This window comes from Chionomys nivalis, chromosome 2 (assembly GCF_950005125.1).
Source record: "Chionomys nivalis chromosome 2, mChiNiv1.1, whole genome shotgun sequence".
Lineage (NCBI taxonomy): Eukaryota > Metazoa > Chordata > Mammalia > Rodentia > Cricetidae > Chionomys > Chionomys nivalis.
In genome coordinates this window covers 67,399,383-67,423,149 of record NC_080087.1, presented here as the reverse complement: position 1 = coordinate 67,423,149, position 23,767 = coordinate 67,399,383, and the positions used below count along the sequence as shown (strand labels likewise).

General features: G+C 37.4%; 1 protein-coding gene across 3 annotated transcripts in view; it reads left to right on the top strand.

The window, feature by feature from the left end:
- The first annotated feature begins 1,415 nt into the window (after nucleotides 1-1,415).
- LOC130864355 (vomeronasal type-2 receptor 116-like) overlaps nucleotides 1,416-23,767 on the top strand; it is a 47,757-nt gene continuing 25,405 nt past the window's right edge. For all 3 annotated transcript variants that reach the window (XM_057754616.1, XM_057754629.1, XM_057754621.1), the window contains exons 1-3: nucleotides 1,416-1,612; nucleotides 21,954-22,242; nucleotides 22,518-23,330. In XM_057754616.1, the coding sequence (XP_057610599.1) occupies nucleotides 1,416-1,612; nucleotides 21,954-22,242; nucleotides 22,518-23,330 (1,299 nt within the window). The remainder of the gene's footprint in view (nucleotides 1,613-21,953; nucleotides 22,243-22,517; nucleotides 23,331-23,767) is intronic.

Below are 23,767 nucleotides of genomic sequence, written 5' to 3'. Positions count from 1 at the left end.
GCAACGGACTGAGCCCCCAAGGTCCAGTTGAAGAGCACAAGGAGGGAGAAGATGAGCAAGGAAGTGTGGACTGCGAGGGGTTGGTCCACCCACTGAGACAGTGTGCCTGTTCTAATGGGAGCTCACCAAATCCAGCTGGACCGGGACTGAATGAGCATGCGATCATCTCTGAATGTGGCTGAAAATGGGGGCTGATTGAGAAGCAATTGATAAAGGCACTGGGACTTGTTTCTACTGCATGTACTGGCTTTTTGGGACCCTAGTCTATTTGGATTCAAAGCTTCCTAGGCCTGGATGTGAGGGGGGGATGGGGGGGGGGCTTGGACTTCCCACAGAGCAGGGTTCCCTGCCCTCTCTTAAGGAGGGAGGGGGAGGGAGAATGGTGAGTGGGGGAGAGGGAGCGGAATGGGAGGAGGGGAGGAAGTGTAAATTTTTGAATGGAAAAATAAAAATAAAAAAATCTAAAATGAGAAAAACACTGTATGAAGTCACAGATAAGGCAGAAAAATTTGGTCAAATGACTAATTAATCTATGAAAACTGAGGCTCAGGGAGGGAAATTATGAAAGGGATTATGCTTAGACATAATATATTTGCCTTGTCTTCTACTAAATATTTGTGTTTGGAGGAGGAGTGAGAGATATTATTGAGTGTTTGAAATGTAGGACACAGAATCTGAAGGGATCTTATTGAATATTCAAAAACATTTTGTAATGCTATAAATGTAACTGATTCTGTGGTGATTTGGATAATGGTAGAACAGCAGGATTAATAAAAAATTAGAATTGAGGTTGATTATTGTTCTCAAGAAGTTGGAAGCACAGTTATTGGTTAGATATTCTGTTACTGTCAGTCCTGTAGTATTAGCCCACTAGGCAAGCTGTGTGAAACTCAATTTCTCTAACCATGGAACTGTTGTTCCCTGACAGAGACTTTGTGAAAAAATTCCCTGTGTGCAACTAGGAATTTCGACTTCGTGTGTCCTTCCTGAAACATTGCTGCATGTCTCAGTGTTGATCATCTAACAAAATACACTGACATCATTTCTAAAGGCAATAACATAAAAAGATTGTTCTGGCAGTCATGGGCCAATTTTTCTCAAAATAACATTCCCCAGGGAGCCTTAATTTCCACAAAATTAAATGATGTCATGAAACTACCTGAATTCTCCTCATATATTTCCAAGCTAAATTTGGATCACATGCATATCAGGTGCACAGCCATAGGGGAAGAAGGTGTCCAAGATTCCCCAGAGGTGAGGAATCAACTGGGAAATAAAGGAATCATGAATACACAAACAGCCTCTGCTTTGGCTGCAGAAATAAAAGCAGGTGGGAAAATATGGGTACCCATATAATGTGCTGATCTGAAGAGCACTTCACCACACACACTGCCCAGGCTTCAAGAAGGACAAAGATGTTTGCTTTGATTTTTCTCTTCTTTTTCCTGAACATTCCACTTCTTGTGTCCAGGTCCACTCAACCCAGGTGTTTTTGGAGAATGAATGAGAATAAAGACAAGGATGAAGATTTGTTGACAGGTTGTGTCTTCTTACTTATAACAGAGCAGCGTCCTGTGGAGATAGATTATTTCAACCACATTCTGAATATACAGTAAGTTTCTTTGAATTGTCTATGTAAATGTCAACATAAATAGTTCATAGGAGATCAGAAAATGAAAATCAGAAAAATGTTTAGAATTTTTTGTTGTGTTATTTCAATTTGCACACCTAAGGAAAAAAAACACATGTTCCTTGAGACCCATTGCTGTTTTTTTTTTATTTTTAGTTTGTACAGGGGCTGTAATATTATTTTCCTAGTTACCCTCCTACTTATAAGACTGGAAGCTGAGGGAAAAGGGGACTGTGTAACTTTGTTCCCCACGTATATCTCTCCTTTTGACTGTTTCCAAAACTGAGTAGCCAGTGATATCTTATCAAAGGAAACCTCATAGTAGTCAATAAATAACATACTAAATGGAACAACTAAACTGATGTTGATTAGATACTGTGATGACCATGCAGCTTCAAATGCGTGTCCAAGAGCAACTAATATGTGTGGCACCCCTAGATGAAAGGAGTTTTTACATAGATGTTCAGTTTCTCTCTCAGATGCTCTACATGTGGACACACTGTGCCTTCTAATGCTGCATAAAGAACAAAAACAGGAGACTTGCCCACTGTTAAATTCTTATATGATTCTGTTTCTCCATACTTCACTTATGTACAACCACAGGCCTTTATTTCCACAGTACAGTTCTTCACTGTCTCTTTAAAGTAAAGCAAGAATATTTGTAGTACAAATGATATGTTTGCATTCTTTGAAATATGAGGTGTCACTAATAGTGGTGACTGCTTACTTTCCTAGCACTTGCCTGAGTGGCAGCTGCAGCATATGATATTTGACAACACTGAGAATAGTGATCTACCAGCTCTTTGCTATTATTGAAGAAGCACGTGTCTCTTTTCTATAAGTCCAAACTGTTTACTCACTGTCAACAATATCTTATTTACGACTTATTGTTACTCTTCAATAATTTTACTTATTGTAACTTTGGCTTTTACCACTTTGAACACTATGCATTTTTTATTTTGTGTGTCATTGATAGCTCTTTTCAAATATAGCACTTTAGATCACTATGCCACACTAAAAGCTCAAATCATTGAGGTTTCTTGATGTTTAGTGTGCAGAAGTTAGTGTTTCACTTCCATAAGTTCTTATCTCAAATGTAGACAAAAGGTGCTCTCTACAAGAAAGTGTACGTTGTTCAGATATACCTGGTATAATTATCCTTAATCTCTGCATCTATGAAATGGAGTAGGTATATCATTCTGCATTTGAGGCCAGTGGTAACTAAAGACAAATGTTACTGTAAATAATGAAATCCATTCCCTTTTTATGGTCTATATGAGTATTTCTCATGTCCATACACACAGATGAATCTATTTATTAAAAATTAAATATTTAAAGAACATTTTGTGCTTTTAATCAATAAAGAAAAAATACAAGATGGTAATGATAGACATGAGGGAATACGTTAACTATATTGTCCGGTAAATATGAAAGAATTAGTGGTACAGGAACCAAATTTTGCCCCTAGAAGACTACTGTGCTCAGTCATTCTTTGAATGCCTATCCAGTTTAGTTTGGCTCATAAAAATTACCAGAATCTTGGCTATTGCATCACATGTACATTTAATTTTGCTCAATAATTTCAAACTGAATGTATGACCAGGTTTTCTGTTTCATCAAAGCCTTTACCATTTATTTGTCTTCTGTGCAAGCTCTCAAAAACCAGAGAAAGACAGCCATTTCTATGAAAGCTGCATATTTTTATGGGAGATTTACTTTTATGAAATTTTAAAGCTTTTTTAACCTTCCAGCAATTTATGTCATTTAAATCTCACAACACAGGACATTTATATAAATTACTGAGGGAGGTTGGGAATACTGTCCAGTATAGGATAATCTTTTTATCTACTACAAATAATCATACTGTAGATCTCTGTCTATAATAAACACTGTTGACTTTTATAGAACACAAAATGAAAACTGTCAGTTTGATCTGGTCTTGAATTTTAGCATTGGTGATGTCAGCAAGAACCCATTTCTTTTACCAAATATGTCACTAGTATTTCAATTACCAGCAATGATGGTGTAATAATGTGTCACAATTACACAGTCTAATTCATTTCATCTGAACAAAATAAAGAAACTGCCTCTAATTATGTCCATAATGACAAGATCAGGTATGCTATGTAGCTTAGAGAACCTTATTTAACAACATCTGTCTTTATAGGACTAGTAACATACCTCTACATATCTCAGCAGGTGAGTATTTTTAGGTGTTTGAAAGAAATCCTTGTCTCCATTTGTACCATTCCAAGATGTTAAGAAAAGTGTGAGGAAGATAATGACCACATATGTATGTCAAAATGTGTAGTTAAAAGCTAATATTCAGAAACTTGACGGGGATTTTGCATTTCCTTGTGTGAAACAGAGATGAGAAAAGTTTAACAAGTGAGTTTGCTCTTTAGAACACTTGGCAGAACAGTATTTCTGAGTTCTCAGGAGTGCAACTTACTTCATGCTCTTCCCTGTGTTCATTCAGTTTGCCTATGACCTTGGGTCATTCATTCAGCTTATCTATACACCTGTCCATCCTATCCTAAGTGATCATGGTCAGTTTCCCTCTATGTATCAGATGGCCCACAAAGATGCATCTCTTGTTCAGGCCACGATTTCTTTTGTGCTTCACTTAAACTGAAACTGGGTTGGGCTGCCCAACTCAGACAATGAAAATAGTGCTCAATTTCTCACATAATTGAAAAAAAAGAGATGGAAAATATACAGTCTGCTATGACTTTGTGAATATGATCGCAGTCAACAAGCATTTATACTTGTCAAGACCTGAAGTATATGATAACCAAATCATGACATCATCCACAATTTATTTTTCATTTATGGTGACATAGACAGTACTTGAACTGTGTGCTTTAGAATGTGGGAATCACTAAGTAAACAAAGAACATGGGTCACCACCTCACAGTAAGATGGATATCTCTATAAGAAATATACACTTCACACTTGACTCATGCCATTGGGGTGTTAACTTTTACAAACCATTCTGTTGAGATTTATGCTTTTTAAATTTTGACCTTACGTGGAACAATTCCTAAAACTCAGATGAAAACCTGGCAAGAGTAGGTGGTTGAAGTTTAGAAGTATCAGCTTCTATGTGTCAGACCCTGAAAAACTTATTCAATGCCTCATTAGAATGGTTAATGGTACAGACTTTTGACATGGCCTTTAGTGAGAGCAGTTATGATGTGTACACTGCGGTGTATGCTGTTGCCCATGCTGTGAATTCTGTGTCCCACGCAGTGCATGAGATTCTTCAATAAGATAACCAGTCACTGGATGATAGGAAAAAATTTATATTAAATTCTTGAAGGTAGAGTTTCTTTTATTGGATGATATTTGCTGTCATCAATGTCATAGTGCATAGAGGCTCTCAGATGCCAAAATCTAGTATTTTAAGACATATTCACCAAATAGAAAGATTTCTGTACATTTTTTTGCTTTGGAAAAAAATCTAGACCATAATCCCAAATATTTTTTATAAATGGTTTTTTTTTTTTTTACATTTAAAGGGGAATATGATATAGAGATGAATAATTTGCCTTGATATGGATCTTGGTTTATTGATACAAATTTAAGGTCAATTTTGTTATACATATATGTATTTTGTTGTAATGGAAGGAGCGGGCCTGCTTTTGGTCCCGGCTGCTCTGCTATCTTATACCTGAAATAACCACACAGAAACTGTATTCATTTAAACATTGCCTGGCCCATTAGTTCTAGCTTCTTATTAGCTAAGTCTCACATCTTGATTAACCCATTTCTATTAAATATGTGTATCACCACATGACTGTGGCTTACCAGCAAGATTCTAACCTACATCCATCTCAGGCAGGAGATTCATGGAATCTCAATTCTGCCTTTTTCCTCCCAGCATTCCATTCTGTCTACTCTGCCTACCTAAGTGCTGCCCTCCCAAAAGACCAAGGCAGTTTCTTCATTCAACCAATGAAAACAACACATAGACAGAAAAACCTCCTACACCATTTCCCCTTTTTCTGTTGAAACAAAAAGGAAGGCTTTAACTTTAACATAGTAAAATTACATATAACAAAACAGTTATCAAGAAAGAATTACAGATACAATATTTATACTTATTTTATCTTTTATCATAACAAAGGAAAACTATAATCATAACTATCTATTCTTCAACTCTATCAAAGACTCCAGAAGAATATAATATTACCTAAGTAAATGAGAAGTGCATTATAAGCAACTTCCAAAACTCTAGAAATGACAGAGACATCTCACTGCCTGAACAGGTTACCCAAGGGTTTTTTTGTACCGTTGGGGCATCCACGTTCAGCCTACAGGCCCATAGTATCCAGAAGACTTTTCCATTAAGCTGGAAATATCAAAGACAGTTCACTTTCTTCTTTGTCCTTCAGAATGTCTCACAGACTCTTTCATAAAGCAGGAAACCTGAAGGACCATCTCACCTTTAGGCAAGCTCAGCGGTCCTCTCTCTTCAGGTCCTTTATGTCTAGTTTATGCAATGGTCAAGGCAAGAGCAGTTTCTTGCCCAAATGGATACCAAACTCCATAAGGAGTTTCTTCAATGCCCATATTCCTCTTGAAGTAGATTGGTGCTGCCAGGAGCAGACGTGTCTCATTGTCATGAAAAGCCCTAAGTTATTAGAACATTTAGCTGCCATATTCTGTAATTTTTGAAAGATGAGAAGAATGCCTATCTAACTGAAATATATCTCTATATATCTAAAAAATTTAACTAACATGACTACAAGCTTGACTATTACCAATGATTATCCATTAACAACCTATATTTCCTAATTATACATTACATTTTAAATGAACTACACAATCACAATACCTTATTCAAGATCAGAAATACATATAACAAGATTAACCTTAAATTTATATCAATAAAGCAAAATTTATACCAATGTAAATTGTTAATATCTATATCATATCCCAATTTAAATGTAAAAGAACATTTATAAACAATATTTGGGGATACAGGCTTAGTTTTTTCTCTCCAAACTGCTTCATGCTGTATTGGGGCACTGTTAATCAGATATCCTGTATGCTAGGTTCACCTCAGTTTGCCAGTTGAGCTAAGTAAGTTTTAAGTGTGTTCACAGCAATCTTTCAGCTAGTCTATCAAACCATATTTGTCTAGAAGCAATCCATAGGGTAACATCCTCTGTGAAAACAAAAGAAGAACCTCTTTTTCAAAGCACCATATCCTTAGACCCAAATTTTGAAGTCAAGATACCTTTATAATATAGATGCTGGATTAGATCAGCAGCACACACAATAAAGTGTCTCTCTGCAGTTAGCCCCTTCACAGTCAAAAAATTCAAAGAAAATACAATAATACACAGAATCCAGACTCTCTGTGAATTTTCCATATTTACCTTGCTTTTTTAACTTCTTTTAATCTATGACTATCTGCACTCTATCTCTTTAAAGACTTTACCCTCTTTTTAAAGCATTAACGTTATTTTATGACTCTATATACTCTTTTTATTTTCTCTTCCAAGCCTACATGTATTTATCCAACATTGTGACCCATTAAGAGGTCTCTTACATCTGAATCTGTCCTATTGCATTGCTTGTAATACTCTACTGTCTTGAAGAGTTTTAAAACGCTAAGCAGCTCGGTTACAACTGCTCTGGATGTTGGCTGTACCTCTCTCCAATTGCAAAATAGTGGAAGTACCATTTCTCCTAGCTCTGGGGTCACCAGGTAGAAGCCATGATCAGCACTTTAACTCTGAGAATGAGTTTGCAGCACATAAGCTCTTTTTATCTGGCTTACCCTGAATCTGCCATGCAGAGCATTGAGCAGCCTGGAAACATCTCTGTGTATGGTGGTGGAAATCTGCCATGCTCTCCTGCCTGCACAAACCTGATCCTGCTGTCTACCCAGGCAAGAAGAGCTGAGTCATGGGAATGATCTCAGCTACTTTTCTCCTGGTCCCGAGAGGGCACACAAATACCCAGGCCCACAAATGCCCCATAGCTGGAGTTGTCACCAGTGGCAGGGCCCAGGAAACCATGTTTAAAAACTGTGCAGCTTTTTTTTATTGTTGTTGTTATGGCTGCTGAGTCAGAAAATTCTCTCTTAAAGGAGCTATGACACACCACAAGGTGTGCTAAACTCTACATTGTGTATATAATTCCTTTTTAAGCTCTCTCGGGTTTTACATGGAGTTCGTTTAAGACATTGGTCACCATTCTGTTGTAGTGGGAAGAGGAGGCATGCTTTTGGTCCCAGCCGCACAGCTATCTTATACCCAAAATAACCACACAGAAACTGTATTCATTTAAACACTGCCTGGCCCATTAGCTCTAGCCTCTTATTGGCTAACTCACATCTTGATTAACCCATTTCTATTAAATCTGTGTATCACCACGTGACTGTAGCTTACCAGCAAGATTCTGACCTACATCCATCTCAGGCAGGAGATTCATGGAGTCTCGACTCTGCCCTTCTTTTTCCCAGCATTCCATTCTGTCTACTCCACCTACCTAAGTTCTACCCTATCAAAAGGCCAAGGCAGTTTCTTTATTCAACCAATGAAAATAACACATGGACAGAAGAACCTTTTACACCAGTGTTTCTGATCTTGATTAAGGTATTCTTCTTGTATAGCTCATTTAAAAATATAAAGTATAATTAAGAAATATAAGTTAATAGATAATCATCTATAATAGTCAAAATTGTAGACATGTTAGGTTTTCTAGATACATAGAGATATATTTCACTTATATAGGTATTCTTCAAATCTTTCAGAGGCCTCCAGAATATTGCATTTAAAATGTTTTAAAAATTTAGGACCTTTCAGGCAATAAGACACCTCTGCTCCTGGCATCACCAATCTACTTCAAGAGGAAGATGAGCATTGAAGAGGTTCCTTATGGAGATTGTTAGATAAAATGAACATACAGGAGCCACAGAGAAATGACTGCTGAACTTGCCTAAAGGTGAGATGATCATTCAGGGTTACTGCTTCTTGAAAGAGCCTATGAGACATTCTGCAGGATAAAGAAGAAAGTGACTGCCAAGCTGCCAATATAGGAGGAACTGTCTTTGAAATTGCCTGCTTCATGGAAAAGTCTGCTGGATACTATGGGCCTGTAGGCTAAAGATGAATGTGCCAGTAGTACAGAAGAACTTTGGGTGACTGTCCAGGCAGCAAGAAGTCTCTGTCAACTCTAAAATTTAGGAAGTTGCTTGTAATGCACTACCTGTTAACTGAGGTAATAGTATATCCTTCTGGAGTCTTTAATGGTGTTGAAGAATAGATAGGAAGTAGATATAAATATTGTAACTGTAATTCTTGCTTGATACCTGTTTTGTTATATGGACTTTTACTGTGCTAAAGTAAAAGTCGTCTTTTTTATTTAAACAGAAAAGGGGAGATGATGTGAGAGTGCCCTCTGCATGCTGCGATTACCATTAATGAATAAAGAAACTGTAATGGCGTAAACAAATGCAGACAGATTGTAAAAATATATACAGCTTTAATGGGGAAATAGACTTACAGAACCACCGTTCCCGCAGAGACCAGGAAAGCAGAAGCAAGTGCTGCCAGCACACTCGCCAGATTTATAGGTAAACATTAGCCTGAGGCGAACACACCCCCTAAGGGGCAGAACTTATCCCTACATCTCCCCCTTTTGTCTAAATAAGGCAGAACTAAACCAAATACAACTATATACAATAATAACAAATAATAAATATAACAAACAATATTGAGAACAAAAGTTTTGCTAAACATTCTATCTCAAGGAGTCTAAATAATGTAGAGAGTAACTACAATTATATAATCTTCAACTCCGTCAAAGATCTGAGAAAGGAATAAATATTACTTAACAAACGAGATATATCCAAAATGTGCAACAATTGACAGAGACAACTGACTACCTGGGCAATCACCCAAAGTCTCGTTTGCAATGTTGAGTCAACCAACTTTGGCTAAGGCCTAACATAACTGACATACCATTATTAAAGGCAAGGAACTTTTCAAAACTATCTTACCCTGTCTTGGCAGGATATGACAGTCCTGTTTTATCCATTGATGCATGCTCTGTATCTCTGTCAGTCGTTGAGGTATGGGCATTTCTTTGCCCAAAGGCCAGTTCTGCCAAAAAGAAAGGCTCCAGATGGAGTGTCTTTGGTGCTCAACATTCTCTCGGGAATAGAGCGGTGTTGCCAGGAGCAATTGTGTCTCACTATCACGAAACTCTGAGTTAGATTAAAGGCCATTTCTACAGCTCTTTGAAGAGGTTGAAGATTATCTATCTATACTGAGTATAATCTCTATATATCTAAAGAACCTGATTAGTCTAATTATAAATGACAAACTTAGATGACTATTAATCTATATAATTCTCAATATCTATCTAACTTAAAGACTAAGACAATAAACAACTGTGTAACAAATGAGGATAATGACCTCCAAATATAAACACTGTACAAATATACATTGCAATATGGTAAATATATATTAATACACAAACATTATATAAGTATCTTAAACAGAGGTAGAAATGTACACTGCAATGTGGTAAATATATACAATATATATATATATATATATCAATACAATATATGTCAATACATAAAAAATGTTTTAAACAGAGGTAGAAAAATGCATGCATACAATAGTCAATATAATTTAACTTTGTATGAATATACAAGAATCAATACCAATATATTTGTCTAAAAACAGTAATTCACAATTATAAATCTATTATCCCATCATTCCCTCTTCTTTTTTTTTCAAAATGATCCCTGAGCTTATAAAATTCCTCCGTAATCTCCCAACCCCTAAATGATGTCCCTAAACCCAGGGGCAAACTTTACTGGGAGAGGGGACGTCGTCCTCTAGAATTACTTCCAGCTGTCATGGGGGTGACGTTCTTTCTGGGGGATCCTGTGAAAGTAAAATGATGGTTAAATTTCAAGATCAATGTCTTTTAAAATTGCAAATAGTCTCTGAGTATTTTGTGGAGGTCTGGCCAAAATGTTGTACAAGATGTGCACCATTTCGGCTAACCAAGTTGGGATCATCTTGTGCAGCTGGTACCCAAAACAGGTCTTGTAGTAGTGCTATCAGTATCATGACGTCATATCAACCAGGTAGAGTTGTTGTTGTGGGGCCCCATCTTCTTCCTGGAAACTTCAAATGTCACTTCAGGAAAAACTCATTGCTCATTGTGAAAAACTTAAACATTAATCATATAGACATATATATATGTATATTCAGTGAAAGGTATGATAGATATATTCAATGAAAAGTATGATAGATATGAAGAAAAGCAAAGATGTTTTCTAAACTCATATTTCTTTCTGTCCCATATCATGGCTCTTGACATGAGACAGAAACTCCAGAAACTCTAAGTTTTTCTCTTACTAACAGGCTTGGAATTGGAGAGGGACTGAGCCAGAGTCCAACTTCAAAACCAGCTCTACATATTTATAAAGAAATGTTTAATAAGACATATATATATATAAATTAATACTTACAAAATGTGTCCATCCATCAGTAATTAAATATTCAGGGTCCCTTAATTTCTTTGAAGATGAGTATTTTCCTGTGGAGATAAGAACCCTGCCCCAACCTATCTGTATTTCTTACCATTAGTATGCTCACCGTCCTTGTGAATGAATTGTTATTTATCTTTTCCAAGTGGCTTCTCTTCTTCAAACCGAACCTTTATTAATTTTTACGGTACCCACAATTTTTCCTCACCTGTGGAGATAAGAACAAAACCCCTTCCCCAACGCAGCACATCTCCTGGCTTCCATTGTGAGGTCAGCACATCCTTGGAATAAACTGGTTGATTTAGTTCAGTAGACTTTTCCATTATCCAATGTCTTTCTACAGCCGTTGTTCCCTTCTCATTAGCGTTGAGGAAATTCAAGGTTAATAAAGCATTATGTAACCTATTTCTGGGGGTGTTTTCCACCCCTTTCTGTTTGTTCAACATATCCTTTATAGTTTGATTTGATCTTTCTATGACTGCTTGACCTGTAGGATTGTATGGTATACCTGTAACATGCTTGATATTGTAATAATCAAAAAACCATTTCATTTTCCTAGAGACATAAGCAGGACCATTATCCATCTTTATTTGTGTAAGTATACACATGATAGCCATGACTTCTAATAAATGAGTGATTACTGAATCAGCTTTTTCTGAACTTAAAGCAGTTGCCCACTGAAAGCCTGAATAAGTGTCAATGGTGTGATGAACATATTTTAATTTGCCAAATTCTGCAAAGTGGAACACATCCATCTGCCAGATTTCATTCCTTTGGGTGCCCTTTGGATTAGCCCCTGCAGGCAGTGGCGTTTGGTTATAGAAAGACCAAGTAAGGCATTTCTTTACAATCTCCTAAGCTTGTTGCCATGTAATAGAAAACTCTTTCTTCAAACCTTTACTATTAACATGATGTTTTTTATGAAATTCAGAGGCTTGTAGCACACTACCAATCAATAATTGATCAATTTCTGCATTACCTTGTGCTAGAGGACCTGGCAGACCTGTATGGGATCAGATGTGTGTTATGTACATAGGGCAAAGCCTGTTCCTGATCAAATCTTGAACCTGGAGAAACAATGAGGTTAGTTCTGTATCATCAGGTATAAATTCAGCAGTTTCAATATGTAAAATTACTCTTTCTGCATATTGTGAATCAGTAACTATATTAATAGGTTCTTTAAAATCCCTTAGCACCATAAGAATGGCATATAATTCTGCCTTCTGGACAGAATCATAAGGACTTTGTTCCACCTTACCCAAGTCTTCTGATTTGTAACCTGCCTTCCCTGATTTATTGGCATCCGTATAGAATGTACGGGCTCCAGTTACTGGAGCATCAGGGATGATTCGAGGAAGAATCCAAGAAGTTCTCTTTATGAAGTTAAGCCTCTTGTTTTTTGGATAGTTGTTATTAATGTCTCCCAAAAATTAGCACAAGCTCTTTGCCATGGTTCATTATCTTCCCATAACTTCTTTAGTTCATCAGCAGTGAAAGGCACTATAATTTCTGCTAGGTCTATGCCTGTTAGTTGACGAAGTCTCAGCTTGCCTTTTATAATTAACTCAGAGACTATTTCCACATAAGTTTTCAGTTTCTTACTTGGTTTTTGTGGTAAAAAGATCCATTCCAAGACAATATCATCTCTCTGCATTAAAATTCCTGTAGGGGAAATTTTTAATGGTAGTATGACGAGAATACAATCGAGCTCTGGATTCACCCTGTCCACATGTGCCTCTTGTAATTTTTTCTCAATCATTGTCAGTTCCTTTTCTGCTTCAGCTGTTAATTCTCTGAGACTGTTTAAATCTTTATCACCATCCAAGGTTTTGTTCAAATGAATTATTAGATCAGGTGTTATCCCAATAGCTGGTCGTAGACTGGAAATGTCTCCTAACAGTCTTTGAAAGTCATTGAGAGTCTGTAGGCGATCTCTCCTAATTTGTGCCTTTTGTGTCTTAATTTTTTGAAACCTATTTTATAACCTAAATAATTAACAGAATCTCCCTTCTGAATCTTTTCAGGAGCAATTTGCAATCTCCATTTAGGTAAAAGTATCTTTATTTCTTCAAACAGTCTGTTCAAGGTATCTATGTTTGAATCGGATAACAAAATGTCGTCCATGTAATGGTATACTATAGATTTGGGAAATTTCTTGTGTATTATTTGCAATGGTTGATTCACAAAATATTGGCACAGGGAGGGGCTATTTAACATACCCTGGGGGAGGACGACCCAGTGGTACCTCCTCAAAGGTTGAGAATTGTTATAAGTAGGCACTGTGAAGGCAAATTTTTCTCTATCTTCTTTTGTAAAGGTATAGTGAAAAAAACAATCCTTTAAATCAATAACTATGAGAGGCCATCCTTTTGGTAATAAAGAGGGCAAAGGAATTCCAGATTGCAGAAGGCCCATAGGTTGGATAACCTTGCTGATGGCCCTGAGATCTGTCACCATTCTCCATTTACCTGATTTTTTTCTTAACCACAAATACAGGAGAGTTCCAAGGGCTGGTAGATTCTTCTATATGTCCAGCATCTAATTGTTCTTGTACCAGCTGTTCTAAAGCCTGTAACTTTTCCTCAGCTAAAGGTCATTGCTTTGTCCATATTGGTTTCTCAGTCAACCATTTTAGAGGCAAGGCTGAGGCTGTTGGTATCTCTGAAGGGACATCAATTGCTTGTTCTTGTACAGCCCGAATGGCCGGTTTTCTCCGTTTGTAATATCTTTTAATATTATTCTCAGAAATATAGGCTCTAGAAGTAACAGGAATGTTAATTTGGGTATTCCATTGTTGTAATAGGTCACAACCCCATAAATTCATTGCAATATTGGCTACATATGGCCTTAATTTTCCTATTTGTCCCTCTGGCCCTATACATTCAACCCATCTCGTGCTCTGCCTTACTTGAGATAGGGTTCCAATTCCCAGGAGCTGAACATTCTGAAGAGGCCAAAATGGATGCCAAGATTCTGGGGTAATGATACTTACATCAGCACCTGTGTCCAGCAGGCCAGTAATAAAAATTCCATTTACACACACTCTCAGTTTAGGTCTTTGATCATTTATAGAAGTTTGCCAAAACACACGTAACTTATCTTTCTGATCATTATTGCTTGTAACAGTAGGCATGGGGCTTCCTAATTGTCCTGACGAGGCACGTTCTCTGCAGAAACTGGAAATGACTGAACCATGTTTGCCATGGGGGCCTGTGAGCCCCCCCCCTCACGTTTCCCGTCTGTATCAGGTTGCCTTGTCTATCTCTTGTAGACCTGCATTCATTCGTCCAATGTCTGCCTTTTCTACATCTTCTACATAAACCTGAAGGCTGAGTCCTCCTATTTCTGTTATTTCTAAAAGATGCATTATTATTTCTGAAAATCCATTTTCTACAATTCCTTTTCATATGACCCATTTTGCTACAATTAAAATATTTGGTATTCTGGTGTCTCCTTTTACCATTGGAAATTGCTTCTTCTACCCATGCTTCAGTGCCATAATCAAATGTATCAACATTTAGTGTATGCAAGACCCATTCTTCCAAGGGCGCTGATCTGAGCTTTAAAGGCCCCCAAATCCTTTTGCATTCCACATTTGCATTTTCATAAGCCAAAGACTCAATCATTATACGTCTTGCTTCTGGGTCAGATATCCCTATTTGTACAGCCTTAGTTAGTCTTTGTAAAAAGTCACTAAAGGGTTCTCTCTGACCCTGTTTAACTCTGTCAAATGATTCCATTCTCTGTCCTGGGTCTTGTACCCTGTCCCAAGCCCTTAAGGCTGCTAGAGTACACATGGAGAGTGTGTTTTCATCCAAATTAGCTTGTTCCTGAGGGTCGGAAAAGAGCCCTTCACCTAGAATTTTATCTAGGGAAATGTCAATTCCCTTTGCTTTTTCCTGCTGTTCTAAAAGTCTAGCCTCTTGTCTGAATAAGCATTTCCATTTCAATTGTGGTCCACTCTCAAGTACCGCAGAGCTCACCTGGAGCCAGTCCGAGGGGGTTGCTCTGCTTGTCGTGGCCCAAGATTTTAGCATCTCTTTAACAAAAGAGGCGTGCATCCCAAAAGTCATGACAGCCTGTTTAATTTCTTTCAGATCATTCATACGGACAGGCTCCCATGTATCTTCCTTGATGACCCTAGGGTTTCTGGAACCAATCACCTTCTCTGTTGTTATTACTGGAAAGGTAGGTAAAGCTTTGTGGAAATTGTCCCGGAGAGATTTACCCACAGATGTAGTTAAAATTTGCCTTTCTACCCTTTGCTCTTCTTCATCAGAATTTAGAAATTCCTCAATCTTTTCAATTCTATTCACCATTGCCTTCTGCAATGTCTGAATCTCTTGTCCAGAATTATGTTCCAAAGCCTTCATTGAGGATTCTAAAGTATGAAGTTTGTCCATTAGAGATAACATCTCATCTTTGGACATAATTTTTATGGCATAAACCGTGCCTTCTTGTATGGACAATCTTTCCGCCAATCTGACATAAGCTTTAGACAAAATCCGATTGTCACATTTAGCAGTTTTGATTCTCTCAGTTAATGTTTCAGTTCCTACAGAAAGGGACTGAAGCTTACTATCCAGATCAGCTGTTCTCTCTTCCATAGTAATGAATTTCTCCTTAATATTAGCCACTAATGTTTCGGTTCCTACAGAAAGGGACTGAAGCTTATGATCCAAATCAGCTGTTCCCTCTTCTATAGTAATGAATTTCTCCTTAACATCAGCCTGTCCCTTTTTTAAATTTTGCTCGGTTGATCGAGTCATGTTAAACAAAGATCTGTTCTCTTTTTTTTTTTTTTTTTTTTTTTTTTTTTTTTTTTTTTTTTTTTTTTTTGGTTTTTTGAGATAGGGTTTCTCTGTGGCTTTGGAGCCTGTCCTGGAACTAGCTCTTGTAGACCAGGCTGGTCTCGAACTCACAGAGATCCGCCTACCTCTGCCTCCCAAGTGCTGGGATTAAAGGCGTGCGCCACCACCGCCCGGCAAAGATCTGTTCTCTTCCTGGAGAACTTCAAACTGATTCTTGAGAAGATTGTTGTCATTCTCAATTGTTTTTAAGCATTCAATCTCTGCCTTAAGAATCCAGGATTCGTCTCGTAAAGACTTTATCATATTTCTGTTATCAAACCATTTAGTGTCAATGAAAACTACGAATCCCAGAAGGATCCATAGATGTGGGGTGATAGACACCTCTTGTAAAATCTCCCACATGGTACAATTAAAAAAACTGTTAAATTCTTGAATGGTAACATGTTCAGACATTTTATTTATAAAAGAAAAATTTTTACCTGCAATGACCGATTCCTGCCAGTGGTGGTCTCTGTGGTTTTGGAGCCTGTCCTGGAAATAGCTCTTGTAGACCAGGCTGGTCTCGAACTCACAGAGATCTGCCTGTCTCTGCCTCCCGAGTGCTGGGATTAAAGGCATGCGCCACCACCGCCTGGCTGGCCTCGAACTCACAGAGATCCGCCTGCCTCTGCCTCCCAAGTGCTGGGATTAAAGGCATGCACCACCACCGCCTGGCCAAGTCACTTTGTATCAGACCAAATCTGCCACTGTGGCAGCTTTTGTTGCAAAACCGCAGGTACTTGAGCTTCCTCTAATTCAGGCAGTGGGGTTCCGCTGCAAACTTAGCCAAGGCAGGCAGGGAGGGGTTAATTGCTCCAGCGAGCAGGCAGGGCAGAATGGGCCTGTGTGGCCGAGTGTATCTCGGACTCAGTACTGGGGCCCAAGTCACGAACTAAAAAAATGGCACCTGGGAGCGTGCTGTGTTAGCTAGGGGGCTACGCGCTTGAGTCGGGGGCAAAATAGCCTGACCTTGGACGCCAAAATGTAACGGCGTAAACGAATGTAGACAGATTGTAAAAATATATACAGCTTTAATGGGGAAATAGACTTACAGAACCACCGTTCCCGCAGAGACCAGGAAAGCAGAAGCAAGCACTGCGAGCACACTCGCCAGATTTATAGGTAAACATTAGCCCAAGGCGAACACCCCCCCTAAGGGGCGGGACTTATCCCTACAAGAAACTGCCTTTGATAGGTCAGAACTTAGGTAGGTGGAGAAAACTAAGCAAAATGCTGGGAAGAAAAATGTAGAATTTGAGGTACACCATGGAGCTGCTGCCACCAGAGACAGAGGCACTGAAATTTTGCTGGTAAGCCACTGTCACATGATGATACACAGATTAATGGATATGGGTTAAATTAATATGTAAGAGTTAGCCAACAAGAAGCTAGAGTTAATGGGCAAAGCAGTGATTTAATACAGTTTCTGTGTGTTTATTTTGATTCTGGGCGCCATTACAAACAAGTGTCTCCTCCTACATCCCACTAGCAGTAAAGATTCTCTAAAGAAAACTAAATACATGATTAAAGAAATGATATAAGAACATCACTTCTTAGTTTCCATTTGCTTCTAAGATAATTGACAAAAGACTTCTTTGCAACAACTACTAGATTGTAAATTGAGCAAAAAATAAGTAAATAAAAAGGAAATAAAAGATAAAGCAGAAAAAATCAGTAAACAAATGTTATTGATCTGTGAGAACAGAGGGTCATGGAGGGATATAATGTGCTAGATAATAAATATTCAGTTTATCTTCTCATTATTCATGATAGTGTAAGAAGAGGAAGAGTGATAGGTCTTATGTAGTAGATGAAATGAATCACACAGATTCTGGAGTTTGTGGAATATTTAAAAATCAATATTTAACATGCAAGTGACCTGTGGTTCTATGATGAGCTGGATAGTTTGGGAATACTAGAATTTAGAAATTTTCTGGATGTTGTTTGATTATTGGTTCTCAAGACAATGGGAGAACAAGATTTGGTAAAATGTTCTGTACCTACCATAGATGAAGCATAAGTCAGACTGCCATATATGATTTCCCTGGCGTGAACTTTGTAATAATATGATCAGTATGTAGCTATGAATTCTGAATTTATAAGTCCTCTTGAAACAATAATACAAGTTGCACCGTGTATCATACAATAAATATCCCAAAAACACATCTAAAGACAGTAGCATAAACAGATTAATGAGAATGTCATGTAACCAAATTTTTCCAAAATGGCATCCACCCAGAGTCTTTAATTTCAACAAAGATGAGTAATGTCATGAAACTACCTGAATTTGTCTCATATACATTCATCACATAGACTTCAGACTTCAGATGCAGTGCTTCTGAGAAGAGTTGAAGATCCCAATGTTTGAAGAAATGCTGTCAAAAAGAGGGAATCAGGAATGAACAAGTATCTATCTTTGCCCACAGAAATAACAACACTTGGGAATACACAGATGCCTATTTTATAAACTTATATGAAAGACATTTCACAATTACACTGCCCAGGAATACAGCTAGAAAAATATTATTTTACTCTTGTTGTGCCCAATAATTCTTTTTTTTTTTTGGTCAGTTTCATTCATTCCAAGAGTTTTTGGAGAAGAAAGGAGAATGAAGATTATGATGGAGTCTTGGTTACAGTTTGCCCCGCTCACTTGTAGTAGTGTATTGGCATGTAAAAAAAAAAGAGCAATTAAACAATATTTTGAATATGCAATATGTTCCTTTGTATGTTATATTAAATGTCACCCTGATATTATTTGAGGGCTAGATGCTGAAAATCAGAACAATGGTATGAATTTTCTGTCCTGTTTTTACAACCTGTTCACCAATAAGCAACCCCAAATTCTTTAGAGAATTAATGCTATTTTTCTACTTTTAATTTGTCCAAAAAATTGTTCTGTTTTAAACACAGTTATCCTCCAATTTACAAGACTGGTTGCTGACTCAAATTATATTGTTCCATAATATATAACCATCCACTTCACAGTTTCTATAGCACTGTAGCAGGAGATGACTTATTAAATAAACCCAATTCTATTGTAATTAGTATAATCCTAAGTTGGCCCAAGTAAATGGTTATAGAGTACAATCAACTGATGCACATTCATCAATGTGTAGGTCCTAAAGCATGTGTTAGCATATCCTAAATAACTGGCTGTCACCCTGTAGAAGAATGAAAATATATCCATTTCTATCACCATGCACCAAAATCAAGTGCAAATGGATTGAAGACCTCAATATAAATCTGACCACACTAAAGCTGATAGAAGAGAAAGTGGGAAATAGCCTGAAATGCATGGGCACAGAAGACCACTTCCTACATATAACCCCAGTAACACAGACAATAAGAGCAATCATGAATAAATGGACCTCCTGAAAATGAGAAGCTTCTGTAATGCAAAGGAAACAGTCAATAAGACAAAAAGGCAACCTACTAAATGGGAGAAGATCTTCACCAAACCCACATAAGACAAAGGACTGGATCTCCAAAATATATAAAGAACTCAAGAAACTAGACATTAAAATTCTAAATAACCAAATTAAAAAATATTGTTCTGAACTGACCAGAGAATTCTCAACAGAAGAATTACAAATGGGCAAAAGATACTTAGGGACGTGTTCAACTTCCTTAGCTATCAGGGAAATGCAAATCAAAACATCTTTGAGATACCATCTTACACCAGTCAGAATGGCTAAAATCAAAAACACCAATAATAACTTATGCTGGAGAGGATGTGGAGTAAGGAGAATATTCATCCATTGCTGGTGGGAAGGCACAATCACTTTGGAAATCAGTATGGTGCTTTCCCAGAAAACTTGGAGTCAACCTACCTCAGGATCCAGCAATACCACTCTTGGGAATATACACAAAAGATGCCCAATCACACTACAAAAGCATTTGCTCAACTATGTTCATAGCAGGATTATTTGTAATAGCCAGAACCTGGAAACAACCTAGATGCCCCTCAATAGAAGAATGGATAAAGAAAGTGTGGCCCTTTCTTTACATCTACACATTAGAGTACTACTTAGTGGTAGAAAACAATGACATCTTGAATTTTGCATGCAAATGGATGGAAGTAGAAAACAATATCCTAAGTGAGATAACCCAGACCCCAAAATATGAATATGGTATGTACTCACTCATTAGTGGATTCTAGCCATAAACAATGACATTGTGCCCATAGTTCATGATCCTAGAGAAGCTAAGTAATAAGGTGAACCCAAAAAGAACATATATAGATTCAACTGGAAATTGGAAGCAGACAAGATCTCCAGGCAAAAGTTGGGAGCAAGTGGGTGGAGGGATAGAGTGAAAGGGAAAGAGTGAGAGAGAGGGGAGAAGGGGAGGGTTGGGGAGAGATTCGGGGAGTGGAATGGTTGAGATGGAGGAAGGACAGATATAGGAGCAGGAAGGAGATATCTTAATTGACGGAGCCATTTTGGGGTTGGCAGGAGGATTGAATATCTTCCTGGGAATGAATAAGCATGGGATCAAACTGGTCTCTCTGAATGTGGTTGACAGTTGGAGCAGACTGAGGGGCCAATGACAATGGCACTGGAATTTGTCTCTACTGCATGTACTGACATTTTGGGATTTTCTTAGGATGCATACCTTGCTCAGCCTGGATGTAATGGGGAGGGCCTTGGACTTCCCACAGGGCATGGTGCCTTGACCTCTCTTAGAACTGGAGAGGGTAGGGGGAATATCTGGGGGGAAGGGGGAGGAGTGGGAGGAGGGGAGGAAGTGGGAATTTTGATTGGTATTATTTTTAAAGTAAAAGAAAATAAAAACAAACAAACAGAAAAGTTTTTATCAAACTTTTACCAAACAGAAATTTAGTCCACTGGGACACTCTAACTGTTCAAGGGATTTATGTTTCTTAATGTTTGGCGGTAAGGAATTAGTGTTTGAGCTTCACAAGATCTACTCTCAAATTCCTGTTGTGTGTTACTAAATTTTCAATGACACATTTTCTGTGTGGAAATAAAAATGTTTAAAAATTACTTTTAATTTGAAAATATATAGGAAATACATAGAGACATCATAGTAGTAAAATATCTAAGTGGTAAATAGGTTTAATTTAATCTGAGTAAATCATTTAGAATGAAGAAGTATGATTTATGTTTATCGGTCAGATGATATGAAATGACTAGGAAGAGACTAATTAAAGCATTTCCCAAAAAAATTAATACAAATTGGTATTATTCACTCCCAACATGCTTGTGAACCAATTTTATTACAAAAGAATCCTCATAAATATTTTCCTCACATTTTATACTTTATCATCTTCTATTTTACAAAGATGTTAAACTGGCATATATAAATTTATGTAGGATACTATTGTTGTGCTAGTGTAACTAGAAAGGTAGTAAAAGCAGATTTGTAATATAAAAATATATTGGTCAGATATAGCCAGTGTGAATATATGATATTGTGTGTAAACATAAAATAGGTGAAGAATACATAGAAGGTAGTACAATACCTTAATCTCGGCACTAAGAACCTGGAGCTGGCATATCTCTGTACATTTGAGGACAGTCTAATCTGTAGAAAATACGATAACTCATAGGCTCACATGTCTCTTGAATTTTTCACATTGCTTGATGATTTCAAAATGAATACATGAATAGGTATATTGTTTGGTTAAACCATCTGCCATTGTCTTTATCTTTAGATTAAGCATTCATAAACCAGAAGTTGAAAACACACTTTTTGAAAGATGCTGACGGCTTACCTTATTTATGGAAGATTACTCTGATGAACTTTTAAAGCTTTTTACAAGCTTCCAGCTATTCATATTGTTCCAATCTCACAGCATAGGCCATTTGTATAAGTATTGGCAGTGGTTGGGAATACTGTACAGCTCAGAATAGTACATCCATTGACTACACAGGATCATCTGTAGATCTTTGTACATATTAAGAATCATATTCTTTTACAGAACAACAACTAAAAACATCCAGTTTGCACTGGCCTTAGCTTTTTCCATGAATGAAGTCAACAGGAACCCTGATCTTCTACCAAATTCATCATTCATATTTGAATGCCCAGAAGGTGGTTGTGCAACTTGGAAAAAATTATATAATCACTTGCAATTTTCTGAAGAATTTAGTGATACTCCAAATTATATCTGTTATGAACAGACTATGTGTGTAGTGGTGCTTACAGGATCAAATTTGGCAACATCTGTGATGGCTGGGACCATCTTCAACCTCTTAATGCCTCAACAGGTGAGATTTTGAGTTCTGAATTTGCAAGAAATTCTGATTCTGTTGTTATAAGTCCTAGATGCTAAGAAGATTGTGAGAAGTATACCACCTTCAAATTTGTGTGAAACAGTGTACTTCATGGTTATTCTTCATTCTTGATGGTGCTTCGTTTCCTTTTTTGAAACTGAGATGAGAAGAATTAACAAATAAGGAGTTTTTTAAGAAAATTTTGACCAAACGTGTGTTTACAAGTTCTTATGACTGTGTGCCACCTCATGCTCCTCCCTGTGTTGTAGATCCTTCAGATTACCTATGGACCTTTCCATCCCATCCTGAGCAATCGTGAACAATTTCCCTCTCTGTATCAGATGGCTGCCAAGGACACATCTTTAGCCCTGGCCATGATCTCTTTGATGCTTTACTTCAACTGGAACTGGATTGGACTGGCCGTCTCAGACAATGAGCAGGGTACTCAATTTCTCACACAATTGAGAGGAGAGATGGAAAAAAATACAGTTTGCTTTGCCTTTGTGAGTATGATCCCAGTCAAGATGCATTTATTCTTGCCAAGGGCTGAAGTTTATTATAACCAAATCATGACATCATCCACAAATGTGGTTATCATTTATGGTGACTCAGACAGTACTCTAGCTGTGGGCTTTAGAAGGTGGGAATCTCTAGGTTTACAGAGAATATGGGTCACCACCTCACAGTGGGATGGCACTACAACTAAGAATGTCTTCCCACTTAATTCATTCAATGGAAAAATAACTTTTGCACACCACCATGCTGAGATTTCTAGTTTTAAAACTTTTGTACAGACATTGAACCCTCTCAAATACACAGACGAATTCCTGGCCAAGCTGGAGTGGATGAACTTGAACTGCAAAGTCTCAGCTCCTATGTGTAAGACCCTGAAGAATTGCCTATCCAATGCCTCATTGCAATGGCTAAAGGAACAGACTTTTGACATGGCCTTTAGTGATGAGAGTTATGACATATATAATGCAGTGTATGCTGTGACCCATGCCCTCCATGAAATGCTTCTTCAGCATGTATATAATCAACCCATGGATAATGGAAAAGGACATTATGCTCACTGCTTGAAGGTAGTGTTTCCTCTTTTGGATGAAATTTGATGTCAGCAAATTTAAATGTCTGTCAAATGTCTCAATTTACTAAATTAGGGAAAATTTCCTAAAAAAGAAAGATTTCTGAAAATTTTTCTTAATAGTGATGTAAATCTGGATGCTGGTATAGATCTTAATGCAAAAGCAATGATGTAAGAGGCACAATTTGTAAAAGAAACACACTAATTTTGTTACAGAGTACCTGACAATCACCACAGCTATTCTAAAAGTATAAGCCTAAGTCCTTCCTTTTTAATCCTCTCCTTTATGAGAAGATGAATCCTTGTGTATTTATTTTCAAATATGTGATAATCAGTTTATGAGATGATTTTCCACAAGTGACCTCATTTCACATCCTGAGTGAAAGTAATTACACAGTAAACAGTGTCATTTTTCAGTTAAAGATATACAATTGT